Source organism: Dama dama, chromosome 12 (genome assembly GCF_033118175.1).
Source record: "Dama dama isolate Ldn47 chromosome 12, ASM3311817v1, whole genome shotgun sequence".
NCBI lineage: Eukaryota > Metazoa > Chordata > Mammalia > Artiodactyla > Cervidae > Dama > Dama dama.
Genome location: NC_083692.1, coordinates 14,238,616 through 14,263,760, shown reverse-complemented (window position 1 = coordinate 14,263,760; position 25,145 = coordinate 14,238,616). Strand labels below are relative to the sequence as shown.

The 25,145-nt window shown below is 43.3% G+C and overlaps 1 protein-coding gene across 3 annotated transcripts in view; it reads left to right on the top strand.

Annotated features, from left to right (window-relative positions):
- NRXN3 (neurexin 3) overlaps positions 1-25,145 on the top strand; it is a 1,693,692-nt gene that overhangs the window by 281,985 nt on the left and 1,386,562 nt on the right. The window contains exon 4 of one of the 3 annotated variants that reach the window (XM_061156509.1): positions 22,009-22,027. The exons of the other annotated variants lie outside the window; for them this stretch is intronic. Coding sequence (XP_061012492.1) covers positions 22,009-22,027 — 19 coding nt within the window. The remainder of the gene's footprint in view (positions 1-22,008; positions 22,028-25,145) is intronic. 3 annotated transcript variants of the gene reach the window in all.

Sequence of the window (25,145 nt, the reverse complement as noted above, 5' to 3'; positions counted from 1 at the left end):
GACTGGAGTTCCAGGAGCAAGAGTTGGTTAGGGAGTGTGCTTAATTTGACTTTTACTTTATGTGTGAAGTAAAAGAGAAGAAGTGAGGGAGATGCTTGGATGGCATCATTGACTCAATGGACATGAGTTTGGGCCAACTCCGGGAGGTAGTGAAGGGCAGGGAAGCCTGGCTTGTGCAGCCCATGGGGTCGCAAAGAGTCAGACATGAGTGACTGAAGAACAACAACAATAAAGCAAAGGTGACTTGAGAACCAACGAGAGGTGGTTCTCTTGACTCTGAGCTGTCAAGAGGTGTAGCAGAAATAGGGGGGTTTGATTTAGGACGTAACCAGGGATAGGCATGATAGCCCTTATTTGGTTTTTTATCCTCGATGTATATAGGAGCAAGCTTTACCAGGAGCAAAATTTCAACCAGAAGCCAGGCTTTTTGAAGGGCGTTGTCTCTTCCTCTGCTAGAAAGTGATCAGGTATCAGTCCCTGCCCTGATTGGTTCACAGATGGATACATCCTGAAGTTGGTGGGAGTCATTCTGGTCTTATTTACTAAAGCACACCTCAGAACGGAGAACAATCCATTCTGGAGCATTACAGGAGGTAAGACCGGCCTGTGATGGGTTCCCTTTAGATCACTGTGAATTTTTTCTCTATGATATGTTTTTCACCAGGAGCCTAGTCATGGGAAAAAGAGCCATAACCCATAACTGTCAGTCTTCTCCAAGGAGTCAGCCAGCCAGCTTCCCTCTACCCTACACAGAGGTTGGCTCTGGTATATAATTTACTGAAGCGTGTCAGAGAGTGGTTCAGTTTTTCCATGCAACTTGTCTATGCAACAGACTAGACAAAAAATAAAATCTTGAATATGAAAAAACCTCACAATTATATTGAGTATTAATAGTAGCAAAGAACCTAGGAGGATAATTTTGGAGCCATTTATGAAATACATACCTTTGTTAAAAACCATCATGGCGAACCAAGGGGTCTCCTCTATCCACCACCCAGACTCAGGAAAACTAGGGCTCTGATAACCATGACTATATGACTGAAGTCCCTGCATCTACTAGCCTACTGTGATCATCATGGTGTCTTCGCAAGAAAATGGTTCATTGTATTCCATCCCATGACTACCTCCATTCCCTGTATGATTACTTAGGAAGCATTTTGTTGAAGTGGTTTTTCATTATGTGTAATTTAAGACCATTTATTCATTAGCTCATTTACACAGCACACATTAATTGAGCATATATAATGTGCCCAACACTGGAAAAACAGAATAACAAATCACTATTCTTCTCATTGATTTTACCTTATTCTATTTGTAAAGGTTAAAAACAATTATAATACAGAGTGAGAAATATCAAGTCATGTGTGAATTGCTTAAGGAGATGGCAGCTGTGTAGGTTGGTTGGAAAGATTCACAGAGAAGATGACATTTGTTCAGGGCCTTGAAGAAGGAGATTCACTAGGAGATTCCTAGTGAATCAGGAGAAGAAGAGGACTTTGTGTCAAAGGAGCCGCATGCATGAAGATGCAGAAGACATGGCACACGTTCAAATCGGGATTTTACCACTTACAAGCTGGGTGAAGTCATTTAACTTGTTTTGAAGCCTCAACATCCTTATTTGGAAAAGACAGCTATATTACTTCCGGGCTACTCACAAATTTATGCCGAGACTCAGATAATCCCTTGTTTTTGAAATCAGTTTGAAAATGATGAGGCTGGGAATGGTTATGGGATAGGTTGGATGGTTGTCCAACTGGTGCCCTTCAGGATGGGGAGATAGTACACTGCCTATCACCACAGTGAAGGTTTGGGGCTGAGAGGACCACAGCAGGTAGAGGAGACAGACGTTTCAGCGATGATGCCGAGAAGTTAATCTGTTTCCCTTTTTAAATAGCTCTGCATGGAAGTTGTCAGTGGAGCTCTCTCCCCAGCCAGATTTATAGCTTCTGAATGACATTGTTTTACTTTGTCATTTGGGGGCTAAACAAGGCTGGAGGGAACAAGAGTCTCATTTTCCTATCAGTGGCAAATGCATATCAATCAACGTAATTGAGGTCCAGATGCGGTAATTTATGGCAGACCCGTTGCACATGCCCTTGTGCACCGTTTTTCTCTCTCCCTTTCCTCCCTCCACCTCCTTGCCCCCCTATCCTCTCCAGCATCTTTTCTTCCTGCCCGTTTCTGGCATTCAGGCCTGTCCACTTGAGAAGCAGAAGTCAGTTAGAAAACAGCGCTCGCTCACTCCCTTTTGCACGTTTCTTTTGATGTTTAGGTCAATTTGGCAGCTGTTTTTCTCCAAAGGGCGTATCTTAAAAAAAAAAAGAAAGAAAAGGCATCTATCACTTTAATGAGGGCCATTTAGATATTAATCAGCAGAAATAAATAAAGAAGAAAGATTTACTCTTCTTGAAAGTCACATACACAGAGAACTAATTAGCCAGTGCTATGCAGGAAGAGGAATGCCCTGCATATAGCCCAGAGTTGACTTTTCCAATGACTATTTCACCATCAGTAATAGGAACTAAGCAACACTTTATAGGCTCTTGTATTATTTTGGGGGATGTATGTAAGTTTTGGGGTGGGGCAAACACTCCCAGATTATTCTTGGGGAAATGGATCATATATTTTAATAAAATCTGACAAAAGCTTTAATTAGAGTGCATGGTAAACAGTGTAAGATATAATGATAGAGCTCGGACAATTCATTTCCGAGTGTTAGACAAGAGCCCAGTTTCGGGCCCTGGAAGGGGTCCCCCTTCCTGCAACAAATGGCGACCACAAAGGGACATCTTCTTCGCTGAGACTGACATCCTGACCACTCGGGGTTCTCAGGGGCCAGCTTGCCTGCCAATGAACCAGACCCAGCGGCCGCAACTGGGACCCTTTTGTCCCTGGTCTCCTCCTGACGCGGACAACTGGCCAGAGTGCCCCGACCGGTAAGGAACAAGAGACTTTATTGACCTCCCTCCCCTTCCCTCTCTCTTTCCTCTCCTTAGCCCTTCCTATCCTTCCCGTTTTTCTAGTCCCCCGGTCCTGGACGCAGGAATCTGGTCGAAGGGCCTCAGCTTAAGCTGAGGATTGGAGACTGATCACCTCCTCTTGGCAGAGAACTCGAATTCTGGTTCTGGTAGGGCCGAGTTCCAGTCCTCCCTTCTCTGGAAGCCCAGGGAAAAGTCCCGTAACGCCTGGGTGTCTGCAGGTGGCAGGAGACGTCTGTAAGGCCACCCCTTTTTCTCTCTCTCTCCCCCACTCCTAGACCTCCTGTCTCGTCCCACTCCTCTTCTCTCAACCTGGCCCTCTTCCCTCTCTTTGAAGACCCAAGTTATTTCCACTTACTCTGTCTGTCAATACTTGGACCTGAAGTTCTGGGTCTTTGTAAGAGATTTTCAGAGAGGCTACGCCCTCTGCTCCCCATCAACTGTGCTTTCTGTTCCTGGGGAGACGATCGGGCGTTAGAAGCCCTCCATCGGGTGCCCTGTTTCTATAAATTCAGCCATTTAATTGCGCATTTGGCTGAGTGCTTCCACGTGGAAGTGATTGACGGGGTTCAGTAAAGTCGCACCTGGTCTTGGGTGAAAATTAACACCCTAGATACATCCTTAGGGGTTAATTTACCTTTTGGGACCAGCCCTACAGCCCCATTGATTGTGCTTACTACCGAACATTTCCTTTGGCGCTTATACAATCAGGCCCTTTGGGACCAGGAGAGAGCTTACAATCTCTCTAGAGTCAGATATAGAGGCATCCGCCCCAGTACTGGTCCCTTGGGAACGAGATATAGGCTATACCATCGCTAAAATGGGAAATAAGCCTAGCTTCCCTCTAGACACCCCGCTCGGTTGTCTTTTGGCCAACTGGGAGGGACACCAACTGGGAGGGTTAAAAAAGAAAAAACTTATCAAATACTGTACTCAGTACTGGCCTACTTACTCCCTGGGAGGAGGGGAAAAATGGCCCCAGTCAGGATCACTTGGACACAACACCATTTTACAGCTCAGTCTATACTGCAAACGTGTGGGTAAATACAAGGAAGTTCCCTATGTTCAGGCCTTTATGGCCCTCTACCAGGATTCTGAAAAAAAGGGAAAATATAAGCTTGAGGACTTCGATAAATGCTCTTCCAAAATCCTTTTAGCAAGGCCTGAAACAGAAGATCCCCTTGACCTTCTCTTGACCTCCCCTGCTTCAGCAGAGACGCCACGAGGAAGGGAGGGTCAGACACGCCCGGAAGTCAGGAGCCCGGGCCCGGAAGACATGAGATCAGAAGGGGAGTCACTCCCAGTCGCCTCGGCTCCTCCTCCATATGTCCCCTCCCCCATGGGGTTACGATCAGGAAGTAAGCTTTGTCCTCTACAGAAGAAAAGGTCATCCTCAGACAAAATCTGCCCCCTAAGAGAGGTACCAGATGGGGAGGGGGGAACTATGCACGTTCATGTTCCATTCTCTATGCAAGACATTACCCAATGCATGGAACAATTGGGTTCATATTCCGAGAACCCCCAAAAATTTAAGGATAAATTTGAGCGTCTTAGCCTTAACTTCTCCCTCACCTGGAGGGATATAATGGTCATCCTCACCCGGTGTTGTAATGATGAGAAAAAGCTCGAATCCTAGATCAGGCTAGAAAAGTGGCTGATGAAAGACAGCGGGTAGATGTCAGTTTGGTCCCTGCCGAAGAGGCAATTCCCTCGACAGAGCCAGACTGGGATCCTAATACAAGGGCAGGAAAGGAATCCTTAAGACACCTCATTACTTGCCTACTACAGAGAATGACCCAGGGTGTGCGAAAGGTTGTTAATTATAATAAGATAAAAGAGGTTACACAGGGAGAAAATGAAAATCCAGCTCTTTTCTTGGGCAGACTCACAGAAGCCTTTAAAAACTTTACCGAGACAGATTTAACAAGTATGGAAGGACGAGTCCTGTTGGCCCATTCCTTCATAACCCAGGCAGCCCCAGACATAAGGAGAAAATTACAAAAACTAGGAAAAGGACCAGAGACCCCAATTTCCGATTTGGTGGAGGAGGCAAATAGGGTGTTTTTGAACAGGGACCGGGAGGAGGAGGCAAGAAGGGAGCAAAAAGAAGTCCGAAAAGATAGGAGAATAGAGAGGCAAACCCAGGCCTTGGCCCAACAACAGGCTAAAATCCTGGCCTTGATTCATCCTGCCACTATGCGAGAGTCCCGGGGAGAGCAAGGAAGAAAAAAAGATCTTAACAATCCACCGCGGCTGAGCCGCACCCAATGTGCCTACTACAGAGAGGATGGACATTGAAAAAGGGAGTGTCCATATCGCCCTAAGGGAAGGCATATGGCGACCCCTACACCTGCTCCCTCTGTGTTAGTTCTGGGCGACCAGGACTGACGGTGCCCAGCGGCTCGAAAAACCCCCGCGAATGGTGAGATCCAGATCACTCCTCTCGACCCTTGGGTGACTCTACAAATAGAAGGTAAGGATGTAAACTTTCTTCTAGACACGGGGGCTGCCTTCTCCGTTCTTCCTTTCCGATTAGGACCTTTAGACTCCCAGACTAAAATGGTGATGGGGTAGATAGAAAACCCCAAAGCCGGAATTTTACTAAGCCCCTCCATTGTAAGGTGAGAAATTGGCAAGGAACCCACCCCTTCTTATACATCCCTGGTTGCCCTGCTCCCCTACTGGGGAGAGACCTTCTTTGCCGCCTCCAAACCAAAGTGACTTGGGAAAAGGTAGAAGTCAATAATTTTCTTTGCCTAGTGTCTGAATATTTACAGTCAGAGGTAAAAAAGAAAGAGTCTGTCCCTTTCCTAGATGAGGTCAATCCCCAGGTGTGGGATGTCTCCAGCCCTGGTTTAGCCATAAATGTTCCACCGGTAAAGATTTCTCTGAGGCCAAATGCTCCCTACCCCTGGAAAAGACAATATCCCTTAAAACCAGAAGCTCTTGAGGGTCTTAGACCATTAGTTAACAAATACCGAAATACTGGAATTCTAATCAGCTGTGAGTCCCCCTGCAATACTCCAATCTTGCCCGTTAAAAAAACCAAATGGATCTTATCGATTCGTCCAGGATCTAAGAGCTGTTAATGAAGCTGTGGTTCCCATCCACCCCATAGTCCCAAACCCGTATACCCTCCTATCCCAAGTCCCAGGAAAAGCCAAGTACTTCTCAGTCTTGGATCTTAAAGATGCTTTCTTTTGCATTCCTCTCCATCCTGAATCCCAAAAACTCTTTGCTTTTGAGTGGCGGGACTTGGAAACGAGGGAGACCATACAACTCTGCTGGACTCGACTACCACAAGGGTTTAGGGATAGCCCTCATATCTTTGGGACTTCCTTGGGGAGAAAACTAAGGGAATTAACTTTAACGAACAGTAGTCTAATACAGTATGTGGATGACTTGCTCATAGCTAGTCCAGATTTTACCAGCTCTCAAATGGACACTATTAAAACTCTAAATTTCCTATATGAAAAGGGTTATCGAGTATCCCCCAAGAAGGCTCAGATTAGCTTAACCCAAGTAAAATACCTTGGATTTATAATTACAGAAGGAAAAAGAATGCTTGACCCCGAGAGGAAATCCCTCATCTTAAATACCCCGTACCCCCAAACAAAAAAACAGCTTAGGGGATTTTTAGGAATGACCGTGTTTTGCAGGATCTGGATTCCTAATTATGGCAATCTGGCCAAACCCCTATATAAAAAGTTAAGGGGAAAAGAGAAAGAGCCACTCGACTGGGATGAGACCTGCAAGGTGGCCTTTAATGCCCTAAAAGAGTCCATCACTACAGCCCCAGCTTTAGGCCTCCCAAACCTGGAAAAGCCTTTTAGACTCTATGTTTCTGAAAGGATAAGAACTGCTCTTGGGATGTTAGGGCAGATGATGGGGCCCGTATTACAACCCGTGGCTTATCTCTCAAAACAACTAGATGAGGTGGCCAGAGGGTGGCCCACTTGCCTCCGGGCAGTAGCAGCCACCGCTCTTATGGTTAAGGAGGCATCTAGGCTGACCCTGGGTCAGCCCACCACAGTGTATACGCCTCACCAGGTGCAAGCAGTCTTAAAAACTAAAGGGGACAGGTGGATGACAGGGGAAAGGATCACCCAAAAAGAAAAAAAAAAAAAGATATAATGATATAGCAGGATAGGAGGCTGTCTCTTTGAGTGGAGCTTATATGTATATCCTGATGAAGTAGAAAGGATGGAATGCACATTTTTTTGAGGATATACAAAAGAAAACTTGTGGACCAATACAAGAGAATGAAGAAACTTAATTGTTGGCTTTTATCATTTGAAGGATTCTTGTGAAAGAGGATAGCTGTCCACTAGTTTTTAATCTCATTGGTACATGAGCAAGGAGGAATAGATAAGAGATGTAGGGGGATGATGTAAGTAGAACTTCAATAAGATAGCCCTATTGTTTATTTCCTGTATCATAGGGTTTTCAAGGTAGGATTTTTCTTATCTGCTTGGTATGATTTAGATATCATCTTACCACAGGAAAGAGGCTGTAATGGTAGAGGGAAAGTATATTCAAGTCAGAGGATTAATATTTATAAGGCATCTGCTGTGAATGAAGTACTATACTTTTTTAATATACCGTATCTCATGTAACCACCAATTCTGTAAAATAGGTTATCTTTGCATTTATTTTGCAAACAAGAAAACTGAAAAGAGGCTAAGTAACTTGACTGATGTTACATAGCCATGATAGATCAGTCAGGATTTAAATCCAGGTGTATCTGACTCTAAATTCCAGATTCTTAATATTTTACTATGAAGCTCAATAGATATTTGTTGACAGATTCATCTTTCTTTGAGGTAAGAGGGTGAACCCACTGGTTTCTCTTAGACTTTTCTGTTAATCTATTATCAGAAATAAGCTGACTATAATAAGAATAATTCCTAGTATTATTATAGCAGTAGACGTCTTTGTGTTACCTGACTAGCATCTTTGCCCTTTCTTTGGGCAATGGAATTTGTTTTCCCAATGAGTATTAAAAACTACATTTTTTTCTGATGGAGGTGGGAACTCCTTCTACCCCAGTTCACTTCAAATTATAAGGCTGGGCATGTAGTTTGGGCCTGATCAGTCAGTGTAGCCTGTTCTGTCCACAGCTATTGAGATTTCATGTTTTCCAAGCTGATTTTACTTTTCTGCTGAAGTCATCAGGGGAGATGCTGTCTTTCCACTGGAGTTGTTAGGCGCGTAGGCTGCAAGGCTGAGACTACTAGTAGGATTCATTCTCATTAATTTGAAATAAAAGTTTGTCTGAGTTATAAGGAAGAAAAAGAGATACTCTTGAAGATCCTGGGTCCAACCACTCCTGAACCCCAATTTTTAAATTCTCTAAAGGGATATAAATCTGAGTGGTTTTTCTTTTATCTTGGTTTATGTTATTTGCAGCCAAATTAATTTTTAAATACATAAAAATCTGGAAATAATTCTTATTTTGTGTGAGTGGCTGATAAATTATATATCTATAGTCAGTGAGATAACACTGATTACATTCCGTAAGTCTGACTGAAACTTTGTGAAAACTTTGGCGCCTGCCCTTGTTTCCCAGATTATCTTGAAATTGCTCTCAAGTATAAATTGGTCGCCCAACAAATATGTTTAGTGCTTTAGGCTCTGTGTAATGCTTGGGGGAATGCCTGGATTGGCCTTGATAGAGACATCTCTCTTCCCTGTGAGGTCCCAGAGGCTGCTGTAAATTCAGAGAGGAATGCCAAATGAGAAATGAGGTGCTGATTTATTATCAGTCATATATGTGTTCAAAACTGCCAACAGCTTTCTAATAAACTTGTTTGGAGCATAGATTTTGGGTTCAAACCTCAATCCTCTAATTCAAATATTAACTCTAGCCAGTGGTAAGACCACAGTGCCCAGTAGTGGTTAGTAAGAAATGTAAAAGGTGATCAGTAGATCAGACTTCAATCAAGACTCTAAATGTGGGTCAGCTTCCTGCACAGCCAGGAAGAGAGCCGCATGCAAATGAATGAGCTTTCCATTTCAGTGCCTGCTTCCACTAGGGAGCATGGCCCAATCAATGTCATTTTCAATCCAGGGAATCAGATTGGGAAGAAGAAGTACATCATCCACAGATTTTGGTACTTTATTCTCAACATCATCATCACCATCGTCATGTATGGGTAGCAGTACGCTTCCTACGTGATTTCTGACATTAAGCTGTGCTGCAAACACAGGGCTTGAGAACTGGTTGGCATTCTCAGAGTCACTGCACTATCTTCATGCATTTTGCTTCTTTGTCTTTACTGAATGTGTTTATATTTCCAGCTAGATGTGGCTCTGCTCTCCAGGGATATACCACCGTGGGAAAAACCTCTATGTAGTGTCACAGTGATCTACTGAGAAGGAGAACCACACGTGTGTGTTTTTCAGGGAGTCACGTTGCAGGATGTGTATGTCTATTAATGTAGTCACTGAACCAGAACCAAGGTCCTGAGGGACTATTTGAGATCATCTTTCTAACCCAGTAATTCTCAAGCTTAGCTGCATGATAGAATGCCTGGAGAGCTTACTCAAAAACACTGGTTACTGAGCTCCACCCAAGGCCTACTGAATCAGAATCTCTTGGTAGGAGGGTAGGGTATATGAATACGTATTTGTACAACTTTCTCAGGTGATTCTTATGCCAGTCCACAGACTAGCCCCTGGAGATTCCTTCATCTTTTGCCTTCAGGTTACGTAATAAAAAACATCACTCTGAAACCTCATGAACCATGTAAGAATCTAACCTATATTCAAAGATGTTAGAAAAATGTATCTGCACCCTGTCTCAACAATAAATTCTTTGGTTCAATAAACCTCACTTTCAAACACTCTATCTCATATCTCACATAAAACCCTGGCCTTGCAGAACAAGTCTGTTTCCAGTCCTCTGCTTATTGTTGTTGACGTTGTTTTGTGCTGCTACAGAAACCATGTGACTCAGATTGGGACTTATGTGACCTACCGTCTTTTTTTTTTTTTTTTTTTTATCCTACTGTCTTTTAACTGAGATCACACACTTGGTTTCAGGACTTGATGAAGCTCAGGTTCTTGATGTTTCACTGCAGAAAGAATTCAGTGAGACACAAAGTGATAGATAAGAATTGAATTTATTTAGAGAGAAACACACTCCACAGAGCCATTTCAGAGAGCAAGAGTGGCCCCAGGGTACAGGGTTGTCAGCTTTTATGTGCTAAGTTGCTTCAGCTGTGTCTGACTCTTTGTGACACTATGGACTGAAGCCTGCCAGGCTCCTCCTCCTGGAAGTTTTTATCAGTTCAGTTCAGTTCAGTCGTTCAATCCTGTCTGACTCTTTATGACCCCATGGACTGCAGCATGCCAGGCCTCCCTGTCCGTCACCAACTTCCGGAGTTCACTCAAACTCATGTCCACTGAGTCAGTGATGCCATCCAACCATCTCATCCTCTGTCGTCCCCTTCTCCTCCCGCCCTCAATCTTTCCCAGCATCAGGGTCTTTTCAAATGAGTCAGTTCTTTGCATCAGGTGGCCAAGTTTTTATAGGGATGGTTAATTTCATAGGCTAATGAGTGGAAGGAGTATTCCTGCTATTTTGGGAAAGGGATGTAGATTTCTAGTGGAAGTCGGCTATCTGCCATCTCTATCTATTTGGTTCTAATTGGTTTATGCTGTGTCCTCCAGGTGTGTGCTAGGTCACTTCAGTCATGTCTGACCTTTGCAACCCTAAGGACTATAGCCTGCCAGGTTCCTCTGATCATGGGATTCTCTGGGCAAGAGTCCTGGAGTGGGTTGCCACGCCCTCTGCCAGAGATCTTCCCGACGCAGGAATCGAACCCACATCTCTTATGTCTCGTGCATTGACAGGCGGATTCTTCACCACTAGTGCATATGTCATCCTTTTAAAGGGTGTACCCTTGCCCCTTCCCTCCTGTTTCACTGCTGAGGCCCAGGTAGAGAACAGGTTGGGTCACAGACATGCTTTCTTAGCTGCTTCTTGGTTCTTTGTTTTGTTTTATTTGACTCCTGATTCCAAGGTGTCCATGCCTGGGATGTTTCTATTTCTCTCAATAAGATCCATTACTTGAACCTCCTCTGGACCTAGGTAAAGTGGCTGAAAATGGCATCAAAATAAATCAAGATTTGCAGGAGCAGAGAAGGGGGTTAAGAATCATGAAAGGAAACAGAGTGAGGGTTTGGGAGCCTGAATGTGAGTTTGTCTGAAGAGGAAATGACAATTCCAATAAGTGTCTTTATTTTCTCCCCCTTTTGCATTCTCCTGGTAGCTAATCCACTTGGCATAATCCTCTTAACTTCCTGTGTTCTATCAGCATTTTATCTGATTTACTTCTCTGACAATCTTTCCTCAGGTTTGCTAGCTTCCTCCTATTTCTGAGAACCTCCCAATATTACACGGAAAAATCAACACTGTTCCTCTATTTTTATACAGATTTGAGATCTGGGGGATGCTTAGAAAATGAGAGCCCTCTGTATAGTTTGAAGTTATGTGAAAAGTCTGGGGGCAATGTTTCCAGCTTTCAAAATTTGATAGGGAGAGACCTGAACAGTCTTTCTCCTTTGTCTGCAAGCTGATTCCTAGTTTGTACACTGTTGGTGTGGGTCAGGGAGGTTCTGGGCTGAATCGAAGGATGGAGGGCGGGTAAAGGAAACCTTGCAAATATATTAGCCTACATGTCTAGGTGCTGACAACATTGGTTAGTAGCTGTTAAAAGTTCTTTAATAAGCTTGACTTTGCTTTTGTTTGTGTCATCAAGGAAATGAGAACAGGATGAGAAGCATCCTTCATTTACCATAGATAAAGGCTGCTTTTTCTTCTTATAGACCCAGCTCACTGTGTTCTGCCTAAGGTGGAGAATGACCTCAGGGCTAAAAAGGTGTGACCATTTGTCTCAGTACTTCAGTCCCTCTGCTTACATTATACCATAATTACTTCATCCAGTTGGTTGGGAATTCAAATCTCTCTAAATTAAAATACTCCTGAGGGAGGTCTAACCTTAATCCCTTTATCAGCTTACTCTGTAATTATCAATTAATACTTTAGGAGAGATTAACTTGCAACCAGTGGAAATCAGGATAGTGGTATAGTGAGTTCTCCAGGTTTGGGCACTTACTAGCAGTGTGACCTTGATTTTTACATTTCTCTAGGTTCTTAGTTCTTCATTGTTTTAAGTAGGACTAGGTGATAAATTCTCCAGGTGCGTTCCTGAAATGGTCCCTGAAAGAGGGTTAGTAAAGAACTTCCTTCCTTCATGGCTTTCTTCATCTGGTTCGTAGAACTCAGGCCACGCAATTGTGCAGCTAGTGAAACAAAAAGATAGTGTGGTTAGACAGAAGCCATGGGAAGCCTAGACTGCCATAAAATTGCTTAGTTGCAAACTCCGAACAGCTGCATCCCAGAGATGAGTTTGCAGAGGAGGAGTATCTTATGGGATGTCACAGCTCAACAACAGAAAAATAGGCTGATCTGATCAGAAGGCATGCCAGGACATTGTAGACATCTGCCGTGCAGGGTGACATCAACTGGCTGTCTGAATACACACTGTGATCGCTCTCCTGACTTTGAAGAGACCCCTGGGCCTCAGACTTCAAACCTGCACAAATAGCGCTGTAGCCGCAGGCTTGGCTTTCTCGTGTCAACACGATACAAACGTGTCTGCAGACACAGGGTTTGGAGTCACGAGAACTGGATTCCAGTGTGATCTCTGCCCCTCCCCCCTCTCTTATTATTAACTTTGAGGTTCACTGTATCCTAAGCCCTGAGCGGCTTTACATGCTTATCTCATTCAGGTTGTGACCTTGGGCTCTTGATTTCTGTGGATATTCATTTTCTCATCAATAAAAATGGAACATTTCTGCCTTATCCCATAATAGTGATTAACATTTACTGATGCTTACTATGAGCCCCACACTAGGGACAGCACTTTTTATGCATTAGTCTCTTATTTAATACTTTCAGTAATCTTAAGAAGTAGACAGGAGCTACGATTATTTCATTTTTACAGATGGGCAGACTGAATTGAGCTAAGTGGGATAAGGCAGCTCTGAATGGAATCTGTAGAAGGAAAGGGCTTCATGTTTCCTGACCTTCCTGAATATCCAACTCACGTGACCGCTTTTTACTGATATAGTCTAGAATTACCCACCAAGGCGGCTTTCTGGTTTTTGTCCTGGCTGTATGAAGCTATTTCATCTCAGTAAGGACCAATGGAAAACTATTTGTGCATGGAGGTGGTCATGAGAAATAGAATCCAAAGGATCTTCTAGGACTGAACAGGAACTGCTTATTCGAGAGTACATGTGAATCCCAGAGTCTACTTATGCTGCAGTTTTCTTGGCAAACTTCCAGAAGTCACGAAGAATAATGTCAATACACTGAATCCATCCCTTTACTTCTCCCTGAACCTTCGTTTCTGCTTCGTCTTCCAGAGTTGAGCCTCATGGGAAATAGATGGGGAGACAGTGGAAACAGTGTCAGACTTTATTTTTTTGGGCTCCAAAATCACTGCAGATGGTGACTGCAGCCATGAAATTAAAAGACGCTTACTCCTTGGAAGGAAAGTTATGACCAACCTAGATAGCATATTAAAAAGCAGAGACATTACTTTGCCAACAAAGGTCCGTCTGGTCAAGGCTATGGTTTTTCCAGTAGTCATGTATGGATGTGAGAGTTGGACTGTGGAGAAAGCTGAGCACCGAAGAATTGATGCTTTTGAACTGTGGTGTTGAAGGAGACTCCTGAGAGTCCCTTGGACTGCCAGGAGATCCAACCAGTCCATCCTAAAGGAGATCAGTCCTGGATGTTCATTGGAAGGACTGATGCTAAAGCTGAAACTCCAGTACTTTGGCCACCTCATGGGAAGAGTTGACTCATTGGAAAAGACCCTGATGCTGGGAGGGATTGGGGGCAGGAGAAGAAGGGGACGACAGAAGATGAGATGGCTGGATGGCATCACCGACTCGATGGGCATGGGTTTGGGTAGACTCTGGGAGTTGGTGATGGACAGGGAGGCCTGGCGTGCTGCAGTTCATGGGGTCGCAGAGTTAGACATGACTGGGCAACTGAACTGAACTGAACTGAATGTTCTGAGCTCCAGTTTTCCTGATCTGAAAAATGGGATTAATAATACTTTAATTGGCTAGTGGAGGAGGGGATAGGAGAATTGAATAAGATATCAGGCATGAAAGTATTCTGTCAGTGATGAACTAATAAAGCTGTTAGGCCTAATAGCCACCATGTTGATGGCTGATTTATTATTTGTCACTGACTACAGGACTACACCTTTCTTATCTGGAAGACATGCTTTCCAATATTTATTCTCTTCTTTAAAAAGATTGTCATTTGCTAATTTTCTTCCTTCTCTGTTAAATAAAATTAGATGAAGGAGAATTGAAAATTTTTTTAAAAAAATATGCATTAATTGGTAGGAGAAGGATAATAAGAAAATCAGACAACTGTCTGCTGTTTAGCATATCTGTGAGTGTGTTAATTTAATTAGAACTGCCCTCTATAAATATTAAACTCAATTCACTTCCTTTTATAGCTTCTTTGCTTTTCAAAGTATTCCCAGTTACAAATTATCTTTTTAAAATTCTTCTGTGAGTTTGAGGGAGTTAATGGCAGAAAGACAACTCAAATTTAAATGAACTGAGAGCTTTTCATCTTATCACACTTTGTCTCTCTCTGCTATTTTGGTTTGCCTAGCTGCTGGCCCAGAGACAAAAGGAATGTTTGATTTTCTTGCCTTCCTCCAATGGAGGCGATACAACATCTTCCATTCAGTGGAATGCTTATCTTGTGTTGCTTTCCTAGGAGGGGGGTTGCATTATTTTGTTTCCACACTCTCAATCATCTTTAGACAATCTGTAGACAATCACCCAAGTTTTCTAGGTCATTAGCCAAAATATGAACTGTTTTGTGGCTTGTTCTTTCTTTTGATCCTCCCAACAACTCCCTGAAGGGAGGTTAACATCATCCCCATTTTACAGAGAAGGGCGGAGTCAGTAAGTGAGAGAACCAGGCACGTTTGACCTCCAGGTATAGTTCCTACTGTGAGAAATGGTGGACTTAGCTCCTTCATTAAACTTTTGATAGATTTGGGCTAAAAGGTATGAAGAAAATTGCCCATGGAATTCGTTTGAACTGAATTCATGCGAATCACAGAATCCCATAGGCAGGCGGTCCTCTCTTCCAGGACCAACCTTGTAGGATGAAGTGATGTGAGGGAGTGTCATACAAAGTTCAGAGTTGGCTCCTCTCTTTATTTAAACTTTTGATTTCATTCATCATGGACTTTTGCATCCATGGCATTTCTTCAGTGTTGCGTTAAAATAATTTTTATCTTGAGGTGTTTTGGGCACCCCCTTGCATTTTGTGCATAAGATGAGTGAGGCACTTGATTTACCCCAGTCTTAGCCCTGTAGAGCAGGCACACTGCTGGGGAAGCCGCTAGTCATAGCTCTTCATTATCCACAATCGCAGAGCTGGTAGCAGTAACTCAGGTCTCTGGACTCAGAGTTCAGTGCTTTTCCTGCTACACCAAGTGGAGCTGAAACAATGAGGCAGATGAGCGTCAGGAGCGTGTGACCTGGTAATAAAGCCTGAGGAAATGTACCAGGGCAAAAAGTGCAGAGGCCTTGAACTTCACCTGTTTAGTACTGAGTCTTCCTCTGACCCATCAAGTTGCAACAGGTAGAATTTAAATTAGGTAGAAAGAACTACTTGACGGTGTAGAAAGTGAGGTATGGCACTGGTTTCTAGAAAATGATATAAAATAGAGTGGCACATGCCAATGCCTTGGTGTCAGCCACTGGTAAAGACTGTAACAAACTGGGGGGAGAGACCAGTGTGACAAGTAGAAATGAGTTCTCCAATTCTGTTCATCCCCAAGAGAAGCGGTGTCCTGCTTTCTTGCTGGGTCTTAGGCACCCCTTCAGTTTTAGGTTAAAATTATTTTTTTTGAAGTAACTTGAACCCTAGTTTGGTAGCATCCTCTTCTCCCTCCCCACAGAAATTCCTTCATCCTGGTTCTTCTTTGTTTTATCTTTGTAGCTCTGATTAGCAGAAATTGCCTCCTGGTTCTCTACCCTTCCCTCACTTATCTGCTCCTATAGCCCTGGATTCTGGATTACAGCATCTGCTAGCCCTTTGAGTTGACTCTCTTTTGCTCTTAAAGATATTGGCTGTTTCACAATTACTGTCCCCATTAAGGCATTTCTAGCCTCCCATGCTGGGCCATCACATTGCTCATCAACAAGTCATCTTGCAACCACATTGCTTTTTCTTGAAAGTGAAATTGAAAGTGTTAGTCACTCAGTCGTATCCGACTCTTTGTGACCCCATGGACTGTAGCCTGCCAGGCTCCCCTGTCCATGGGATTTTCCAGGCAAGAATATTGGAGTGGATTGCCATTTCTTTCTCTAGGGGATCTTTCCAACCCAGAGATTGAACCCAGGTTTCCTGCATTGAAGGCAGATTCTTTACCATCTGAGCTACCAGGGAAACCCAGGGAAGCCTTTTTATTGGATGACTTTTATTGAGGACAGCATGCATCTGGATTGGGTAAGAGAATCATGTAGGCAGAGTCTTTGCTTTGCTCTGTGCTGAATACTCAACATCAAGCATGGTTCTCTGCTGCACAAATAGAAGGCCAACAGTACTTACTGAGTGAATAAATAATTACAGCAGTGCAATTCAATTCACTCCAAATTGGGTAGCTCTTAAAACTCACATAGGAATTTTCAAAATGACCAAAAGGCAATACATTTCATAGCAAAACCGCAGCATGGGTAATCAAGGAGATGAAAGAAATTTTAAAAATCTGTGACATTTTGCATGTGGACTGATAAACACCCATGTACTCCACTTACCAGGGTGGTGGATCCTGCCTTTTTAAACAGGCCCAGCATTTGCTGATGTGCCCTGCGAGCATTTGGAGGTTTTCAGCACTGTGGATAGAGGCATCATGTTTCCTTTTATCTGTAACGTGCTGAACACCAGAATGAAGAAATACTCAAGGCCTGGGACAGGGATCTCAGTGACTGTGGTGGAAATTGCCCCCTTTTAGCAGAAGAAAATTCACTTAGAGCCTTTTTATTTCTCTTTTCCCTTGGCAGGCTTGCATTTTCCAGCTGTTAAGGCACTTAGGCTTTTACAGGTTGGTTTTCAGGTGCCTGGAGGATGGGGAGGGGTTGCTATGGAAATTGATATCTTCTGAGTTTGATGCTCCAGGGCAACCACCAGTGGTAGGTGTCCCTGCTGATGGCTGAGGTGTCTTCTGTGCTAGGCATGGCCTTCATCCAAGTGACCAAGTGTATGTAGGAGGCTGACACATTTGTTCATAGACTATTGGCTTTAGGTTCTGACCTGCGGTCATTCTATTGCCAGAGCACGAATTAGGAAAACAAGTAAAGTCTGCCAAGGCTTAATAGGTGAAATATACACATTTGTGAGAATGAATCCTTCCCAGACTTTCAAGTTTTATTGTATTTGGTTGTAAAATCCAAAAGCCAGATTGACTAACTCTTAGGTCCTATTAAATCCGTTTTAGGGAAAAGGAGATACACCCTCCCCACCTCTGCCTTTCCTAAACTCCTAGACTCCTTTTTGTCTTCTTATTAGCTATATTCAAAGCCATGCAGACTCCTTCTCTGATGTTTACTGATTTCCTATCATTAGGAACACCATGGACACTTTGGAACTCAATATATTTTACACTTCTTTTCAAGAAGGTGAATCTTCTGGGGAGAAAGTCTTATAGGTGTGGAAGTGGTCTCACTTATACTAGCTGAGGGTACTAAAATGATTCTGTGTGCTCAGCTCAGTCACCTCAGTTGGTCTGACTCCTTGTGACCCCGTGGACTGTAGCCCACCAGGCTCCTCTGTCCATGGAGATCCTCCAGGCAAGAATACTGGAGTGGGCTGCTGTTTCCTCCTCCAGAAGATCTTCCCAACCCAGGGATCAAACATGCATCTCCTGTGTCTCCTGCACATGGAAGGTAGATTCTTTACCACTGAGCCACCTGGGAAGCCCTCTTCACTCTTTAGGGGTGGCCTAAATACATGTCGTTATATATTAACAACCTCAGCTTACCCTAGGATTCTATCCATCCTCCCTTGCTCCTAGTTAACTATGATAGCAAATATTGGTCATGTCTGGGTTTAGAGGATTGTCAGCACAGCCATGGAAAAAGGCATGGGATTACCATGAGAACAGGAGAAGCTTATGAACATGGAAGTTCTTTTATATTAATAATCATTCTCAGATTATTAAAAATCATTCTCAGGCTTTTACATACATGCAGTCACTTCAAACCTTCATTGTAACCCTGTGAGATGATAAGGGTTATCTTCAACCTCAGCAGGGATCTGAGCATTTTCATTCAACTTTACTAGTTTGTGGTGGTCTCTCCACTTCATCTCCTTCAATGATGATTCCAAAATACTACCACTCTCCTATTTCTCTTATTCAGCCCTCAATTTCACTGGAAAACCTTCCTCTAAATCACGGGGAAAATTGATGCTATTTTATGGTGTCTCCTTCAATTCTCTAGCCCTCTCTTCTTTCTAATTTATTCTATTTCCTTTTCTTTGGACTTAGAGGTTCCTTCTCTGGTGTAAGACCAGCCCCTTCTATCTTCCAGGATTTTTCTCAAAACACCCTGCCCGCTCCACCCACTGGATAAAACTTCAGCCTTTCCCTTTCTGCTTGGCTTCATGCCATCAGAGTAGCCTTTTCCATGACCCCACTTATCAGATAACCCTCTCTTGATCTTTCATCCCTTCAGCTCCCATCTTGACTCTTTCTGCTTTCTTCTTCTTCCATCCTTCCTTCCTCTTTTTTTTTCTTCATTTTTTTTTAACCCAAATCACCATTCATTATTCAACTCACTAAAATCTGAATTATCTTTTTTTTTTTTGGCTCCAATAAATTCTTCTTAGGCCAATGATTTGTCTTCTCACCAAACTTGCTATTCCTCCAGTATTTGCCATTTCTGAATGTGGCAACACTGTCATCTAGCTATCTAATCCAGAAGTTTCACCCTGCCCCTTTTCACATCTTCTACGCTCAACCAAGTTCAATTAATATTTATTTTTTTCTACCTTGACAGCTCTCACTGTCACCTTGCCCTTGGTATTCCTACCACCACCACCGTTGTCCAGATCTATGTAGTTTGCTATTCCACTACATCCACCTCCTAACTAACAGCCCCTCCTCCAGACCTCTTCTATTCAAACCCATCCTCCCATGTCGCAAGAGGAGATCCGTCCACGTTCACCATGTAAAATGGAAAGATAACCTGATTAAAGCCCTTATTACCTCCCTGTTGCTGTAGGATAATGTTACGTTATCTGCACAAGGCTTTCCACAGTATGACTGCCGGTTTTCCAGTCTTGGTGCCCACCAAACTCGACCTTACTCTTTACCCTCCAGCAGCACCCAGTCATTGATAGTTCCCCGTATTTAAAATACTGCTTCTCCAGTCTGTGGTTTGCTTGGGATTTCCCTTCTGCTAATGGTAGCCTTTCCCTGTTTGCTTAGTTAATTCACACTGATCCTTGAAGAGTTAGCCCAGGCATCATCTCTCCAGCACGCCTCCCAGATGTTCCTCTCACTCTCTCCATCCATCCCTTATCACGCTGGGTTAGTGGCCCTGCTTTCTTTTGGTATAAAATGTGCATATGGGCTACTATTGCACTCAGTATATTGAATGATGGCTTTCTTTTCCTATATTTGCTTTCCTCAGTCTGTCTGCATACTTCCTTAGTGTATCATTTGCATCTAAAGCACTGAGCAGAGTTCTTGACACACAGGAGATGCTGAATCAATGTTCAGTTTAACACATTTATGCAGAATTGAGAGCAGTTTGGGGGAAAAAAACCACAAAACTCCAAGCTTTGCCCCATAGAGTAAGGGGGGATTTGTGGGGCCACGAACTGAAAAGTTTTGCAAATTGCTTCTGTAGCCTATTTGTCCCTGTTGTGCAGGTACTCAGTTCAGTTCAGTTCATTCTCTCAGTCATGTCCGACTCTTTGCTACCCCATGGACTGCAGCGTACCAGGCCTCCCTGTCCATCACCAACTCCTGGAGTTTACCCAAACTCATGCCCATTGAATCAGTGATGCCATCCTACCATCTCATCCTCTGTCATCCCCTTCTCCTCCCACCCTCAATCTTCACCAGCATCAGGGACTTTTCCAGTGAGTTATTTCTTTGCATCAGGTGGCCAAAGTATTGGAGCTTCAGCTTCAGCATCAGTCCTTCCAATGAACACTCAGGACTGATTTCCTCTAGGATGGAATGGTTGGATCTCTTTGCAGTCCAAGGGACTCTTAAGAGTCTTCTCCAACACCACGGTTCAAAAGCTTTAATTCTTTGGCACTCAGCTTTCCTTATAGTGCAACTCTCACATCCATACATGACTACTGGAGAAACCATAGCTTTGACCAGATGGACCTTTGTTGGCAAAGTAATGTCTCTGCTTTTTAATATGCTGTCTAGATTGGTCATAACTTTTCTTCCAAGGAACAAGTATCTTTTAATTTCATGGCTGCAGTCATCATCTGCAGTGATTTGGGAGATACTGATGTAAGTCAGATGACTTCTAGAGAGTCTTGCCTTTTCTCCACCACAGGGAGACAGAGACGCAACATGAAGTTGATCTTCTCTCTTTAGAATAACTTGGATTCATTGTGGAGACTTTTAAACATATGGTGGTATTTGCTATCAAAACTGAGATAAACAGGAAGAAATGTTCACTGACAATAATGACTATAGATAAATCCTGTTAGCTGGAAGAAAATGTTAATCACAGATTGTCATTGGATCTGTGAAGGCCATACTGAATTTTATGCAAATGTAAATTTTATAAAATAAGATTTTAGAGGAGGTCATAATCACATTCAGAAAGTGAGGTAAGAATGTAATGTGCATTTGAGCGGCTGCCCAATCCATAAAGAATACTTGGTAAGGTAGTAGGGAGCAAAGGCAATGCGTAAGAGCTAGATAAATGTGGTCATTCTCATTGACATAACCTTAATTTCTAGATTCTGGTTTGAATCATTGTCAAGGCATCAGCCCTTTTATTTTCTTGCTTTCTCTTTAAAATATAAAGTTCTAAACCAGGTTCTCATATAGAATTCTGAGATGGTCACTATGCCGCAGTCATGTTCAGTATTCCTAGATCACACTTTCCTTTGTAAAGGGTAGAGTTTTTATTTCCCACTAAGACGCCTAGATTCTCCTCTTTTTAAAAATTTGCTTTTCACCAGAAACAGGTGTGCTCCAACCTGTATTTGTGTAGCATGTTTTGTAGCAGGCAATTATACGTACTTTTAGTGATAATAGTTGTTTTTACTTACATTAACAATAGTTGTACTTTAAAGATGAGTTTCTCCCCTTCCCCATACATGTTATGTACACAAACAAATGCAAACAAGGGCAGACCTGATTGTTCCTTTGTAAAGACCATCAAATTGTAATAAAGCACATTTAATAATTGTGTATAATGAGCAAATTAGAGCAATAATGCAAGAAAATGAGAGCCAGTTCCTTGAAATGTTTGCCTTGTCTTGTAATTGAGAAGAGACGATTTCCCCTGAAGCTGGAAGGACTGCTGAGCTGCCTGGCTTCTGCCCAATGTGAGGGTATCTGACCCTTTGCTGCTCTCGTGTTAACTGAAATTCTGGAGGGGGATGGGAAACGGAAGGGAAAGATCTGTTGAACGTGGGGCTTAGTTTTACTCTGGAGTATATGGCAGGCTGATTTCAGTAGACACTCAACAGCAGGCACGCATTCATTCATAACTGTGTGACTTTTAAATTGTACACAAAAGAGTGTAAGGATCAAGAGCTGGAGCTCTGGTGTTAGAAAGACCTGGTTTCTGGCCCCAGATTTGTCACTTGACTAATCTGTGATTTGAGGAAGTTGGTTTTCTAGTTATTCCAGCAGTACAAAGGGGTTAAAGAGGGCGCACGCATCATAGGATTTCTATGAAGTTAATGTCCCAGTGTTCACTGCAGCACCTGCTCAATAGTCAGGGTGCAGTAAATATTTTCTATGAGAAAAAGGGGAGGAAGCCACTAAGACATCCAAAGGATAATATGATGTAGTTGAAAGAGGGTAGACGGCTGAAGCTTTTGTTCATTTTTATTTTTTGTTTTACTAGCTGTATCATGTTGAATAAAGCAATTTGAACTTTGAGGGCCTTCATTTTCCAAAGCTATCTCTCTCTAGACGTATAAAAAGGAGTGTGAATGGCTATTTATAGTTCAGTTCTGAGGATTAAATAAGACAATGTATATGTAAGTGCCTAGTTGCTAAGTGCCCTTATCTTTTTGCTGGTAGGAGCTAAGTGAAAGTGAAGTCGCTCAGTTGTGTCCGACTCTTTGCGACCCCGTGGACTGTAGCCCATCAGGCTCCGCGGTCCGTGGGATTTTCCAGGCAAGAATACTGGAGTGGACTGCCATTTCCTTCTCCAGGGGATCTTCCCAACCCAGGGATCGAACCCGGGTCTCCTGCGTTGCAGACAGATGCTTTACCGTCTGAGCCACTAGGGTAGGAGCTAACTAAATGCTGATTGTGGTGATATGCTACTGATGCTGAGTGGCACTTAGCTACAGTTTGTGTCATTCCCAAATGACTTATGGTATGAATCCACGTGTCCTGTTCTGCTTAGTGTTCCCATCAGACTCGTGATTCCCGATTTTCAGAGCAAAGTTTGATACCTGAGAGTACTTTATGGCATAGTGGCTGCTCTCAGAGCCTCTCCCATGCCCCCTTATTCTTACCAGTTCGGTGCACATCAGCCCGACTTATACCGGCATATGGATTTCTCAGCTTTCTGTCCTTTATGTACACCCCTGTGTATCCTCTGCTGTTGGGAAGAAGTACAGAGGAATTAACAGCCCCCTTCTTCAGCATCCCTCGATCAATAGCTGGCAGCATTTTTCATTGACTTTCCTCCATGAGTTTAAGTTCCGTTTGCCCTTAGTGGTAGCTGGATTGATAATACACCCTGTAGTGGCTGCTGGCTTCTCCTTACGTCACATCCCACAGCATCTTATAAGTAAACAGTTTGCATTTCAACTTTGCTCTCAAAGTTTACTTCTGAAGAAACTCAAACTAAGACACACAGCCAGTAAGCCAGCATAAGTGATGCTTATGGAGAATTATTATACCTAAATCTTGATACCTGGATTATTACTGTAGGGAGCTGGTTAGAACAGAACTAGCTTCATCAGATCTAAAGCTTAATATATAGGTTGGAATAAAAATGGAGCTTATTAAATCTTCCCTATAATGATACCTGTCAAAGTGCTTAGGTTTGTAGGGGATATGAGAATTTTATTTGACCTTCTTTATCAGAAGGATTAAATTAAAAGACACTTGCTCCTTGGAAGAAAAGTTATGACAAACCTAGATACCATACTAAGAAGCAGAGACATCACTTTGCTGACAAAGGTATAGTCAAAGCTGTGGTTTTTCCAGTAGTCATGTACAGATATGAGAGGTGGACCATAAGGAAGGCTGAAAGCTGAAGTATTGATGCTTTTGAACTGTGGTATTGGAGTTGGACTGCAAGGAAATCCAACTAGTCCATCCTAAAGGAAATAAGTCCTGAATATTCATTGGAAGGACTGATGTTGAAGCTGAAACTCCAATACTTTGGCTGCCTGATGCGAAGAGCCAACTCTTTAGAAAACACCCTGATTCTGGGAAAAATTGAGGGAAAAGGAGAAGGGTGTGACAGAGGATGAGATGGTTGGATGGCATCACTGAATCAATCAATTTAAGTTTGAGCAAGCTCTGGGAGATGTTAAAGGACAGGGAAGCCTGGTGTGCTGCAGTCCGTGGGGTCTCAAAGAGTTGGATGTGACCAAGCAACTGAGCAACAACAATCAGAAGGATGCTGTGGTTTTGGGATAGGAGTGAGTGAAAGAGGATCATCACATTGATCTCCGGGGCTAAACCTGGGGCTTGAGGTTGTTCTCAGGAGGTCTGGCTTTATATGAGATTTTGAGGACCATGCTATCCTCAGGGGCACCCAGACTTTAGTGTCCTCCCAGTTAGGGATTCTCCAAAACTGGATGCCCTGAGATAAGGTGATCTGTCTGTGATTTGCTGAGGACCAGATGAACCTGGAGAGGGTGGAGAGAATCTGCCCAGATTTCCATTTCCTATAATCTCTCTAAATTTAGCCAATTGGGATAATGCTTCTGTGACCTGATGTCATGAATGGGTTTCACAGGGTCCATGAACCGACCTCCTGGTGTTTTTATCAAAAAACTTTGTGCTTTTAGTGAATTATTTTTTGGGGGAATAAGTCATGAGCTTGGTAATAGGAATTCTCAAAATACTAAAATTATATTGCTAAAGATAACCCAAAGGGATGTTTTTGAGCACTGATATATCAATTGTGCCCTCTGGGGCCCCACCTGGGCTCAGACCTGGTAGTCATCAGTTGTCTCGCGGGGCATTCATTCTCTCATACATCCCGGTTTGCTCATAGGCCCCGCAGGTTACTGCAGGCATCCCACGTGCTGGTGGCAGAGAAGCCCCAGGGCACGGTGTGAGAGAGAGAGGATGTCGTGCAGCGGTGGTGAGATACCTAGGCACAGATGCTTGCCGGAGCGGTCACTGGAGTGTCAAGGCAGGCAGAGAGGACAGGAGGCGGGGTCAGAGTGCCTGATACACCTCTTCACGCTAGCACCTCCCCACACTGAGGCTATGCTCATCTTCACACTGTTGGCGCATAGGGATCTTAAGGATAAGGAAATGGGGTGGATAATTCAACTTGATCACTGGGAAAAGTGCATTCCCTACAGGCTGTTTTATTTGATTCTCAAATAGTCCTCTGGTTATATAGACTGTCTAGTGGAATTCCTGTTGTTGTTGTTTTTTTTTTTTTTTTCCCGGACAAGAGAATTAGGGCTCACAGAGGCTATTGATGAGAGCTGACTAGGGTCCCGTAGTGAAAACATCATGGAACCTATTCCTTCTTTGCTGAGTTTTCTGAGACATCATTTGGCTCCCTGGCAATACGTCATCTGATAAGTAGCTTAGTTTCACCATCTTATTGAGAGGATACACGTGTATGATCTGACACATCTTCACCACAAGGAACTCGGGTTGGCAGCTGGTTTGAGCTGCAGCGTGG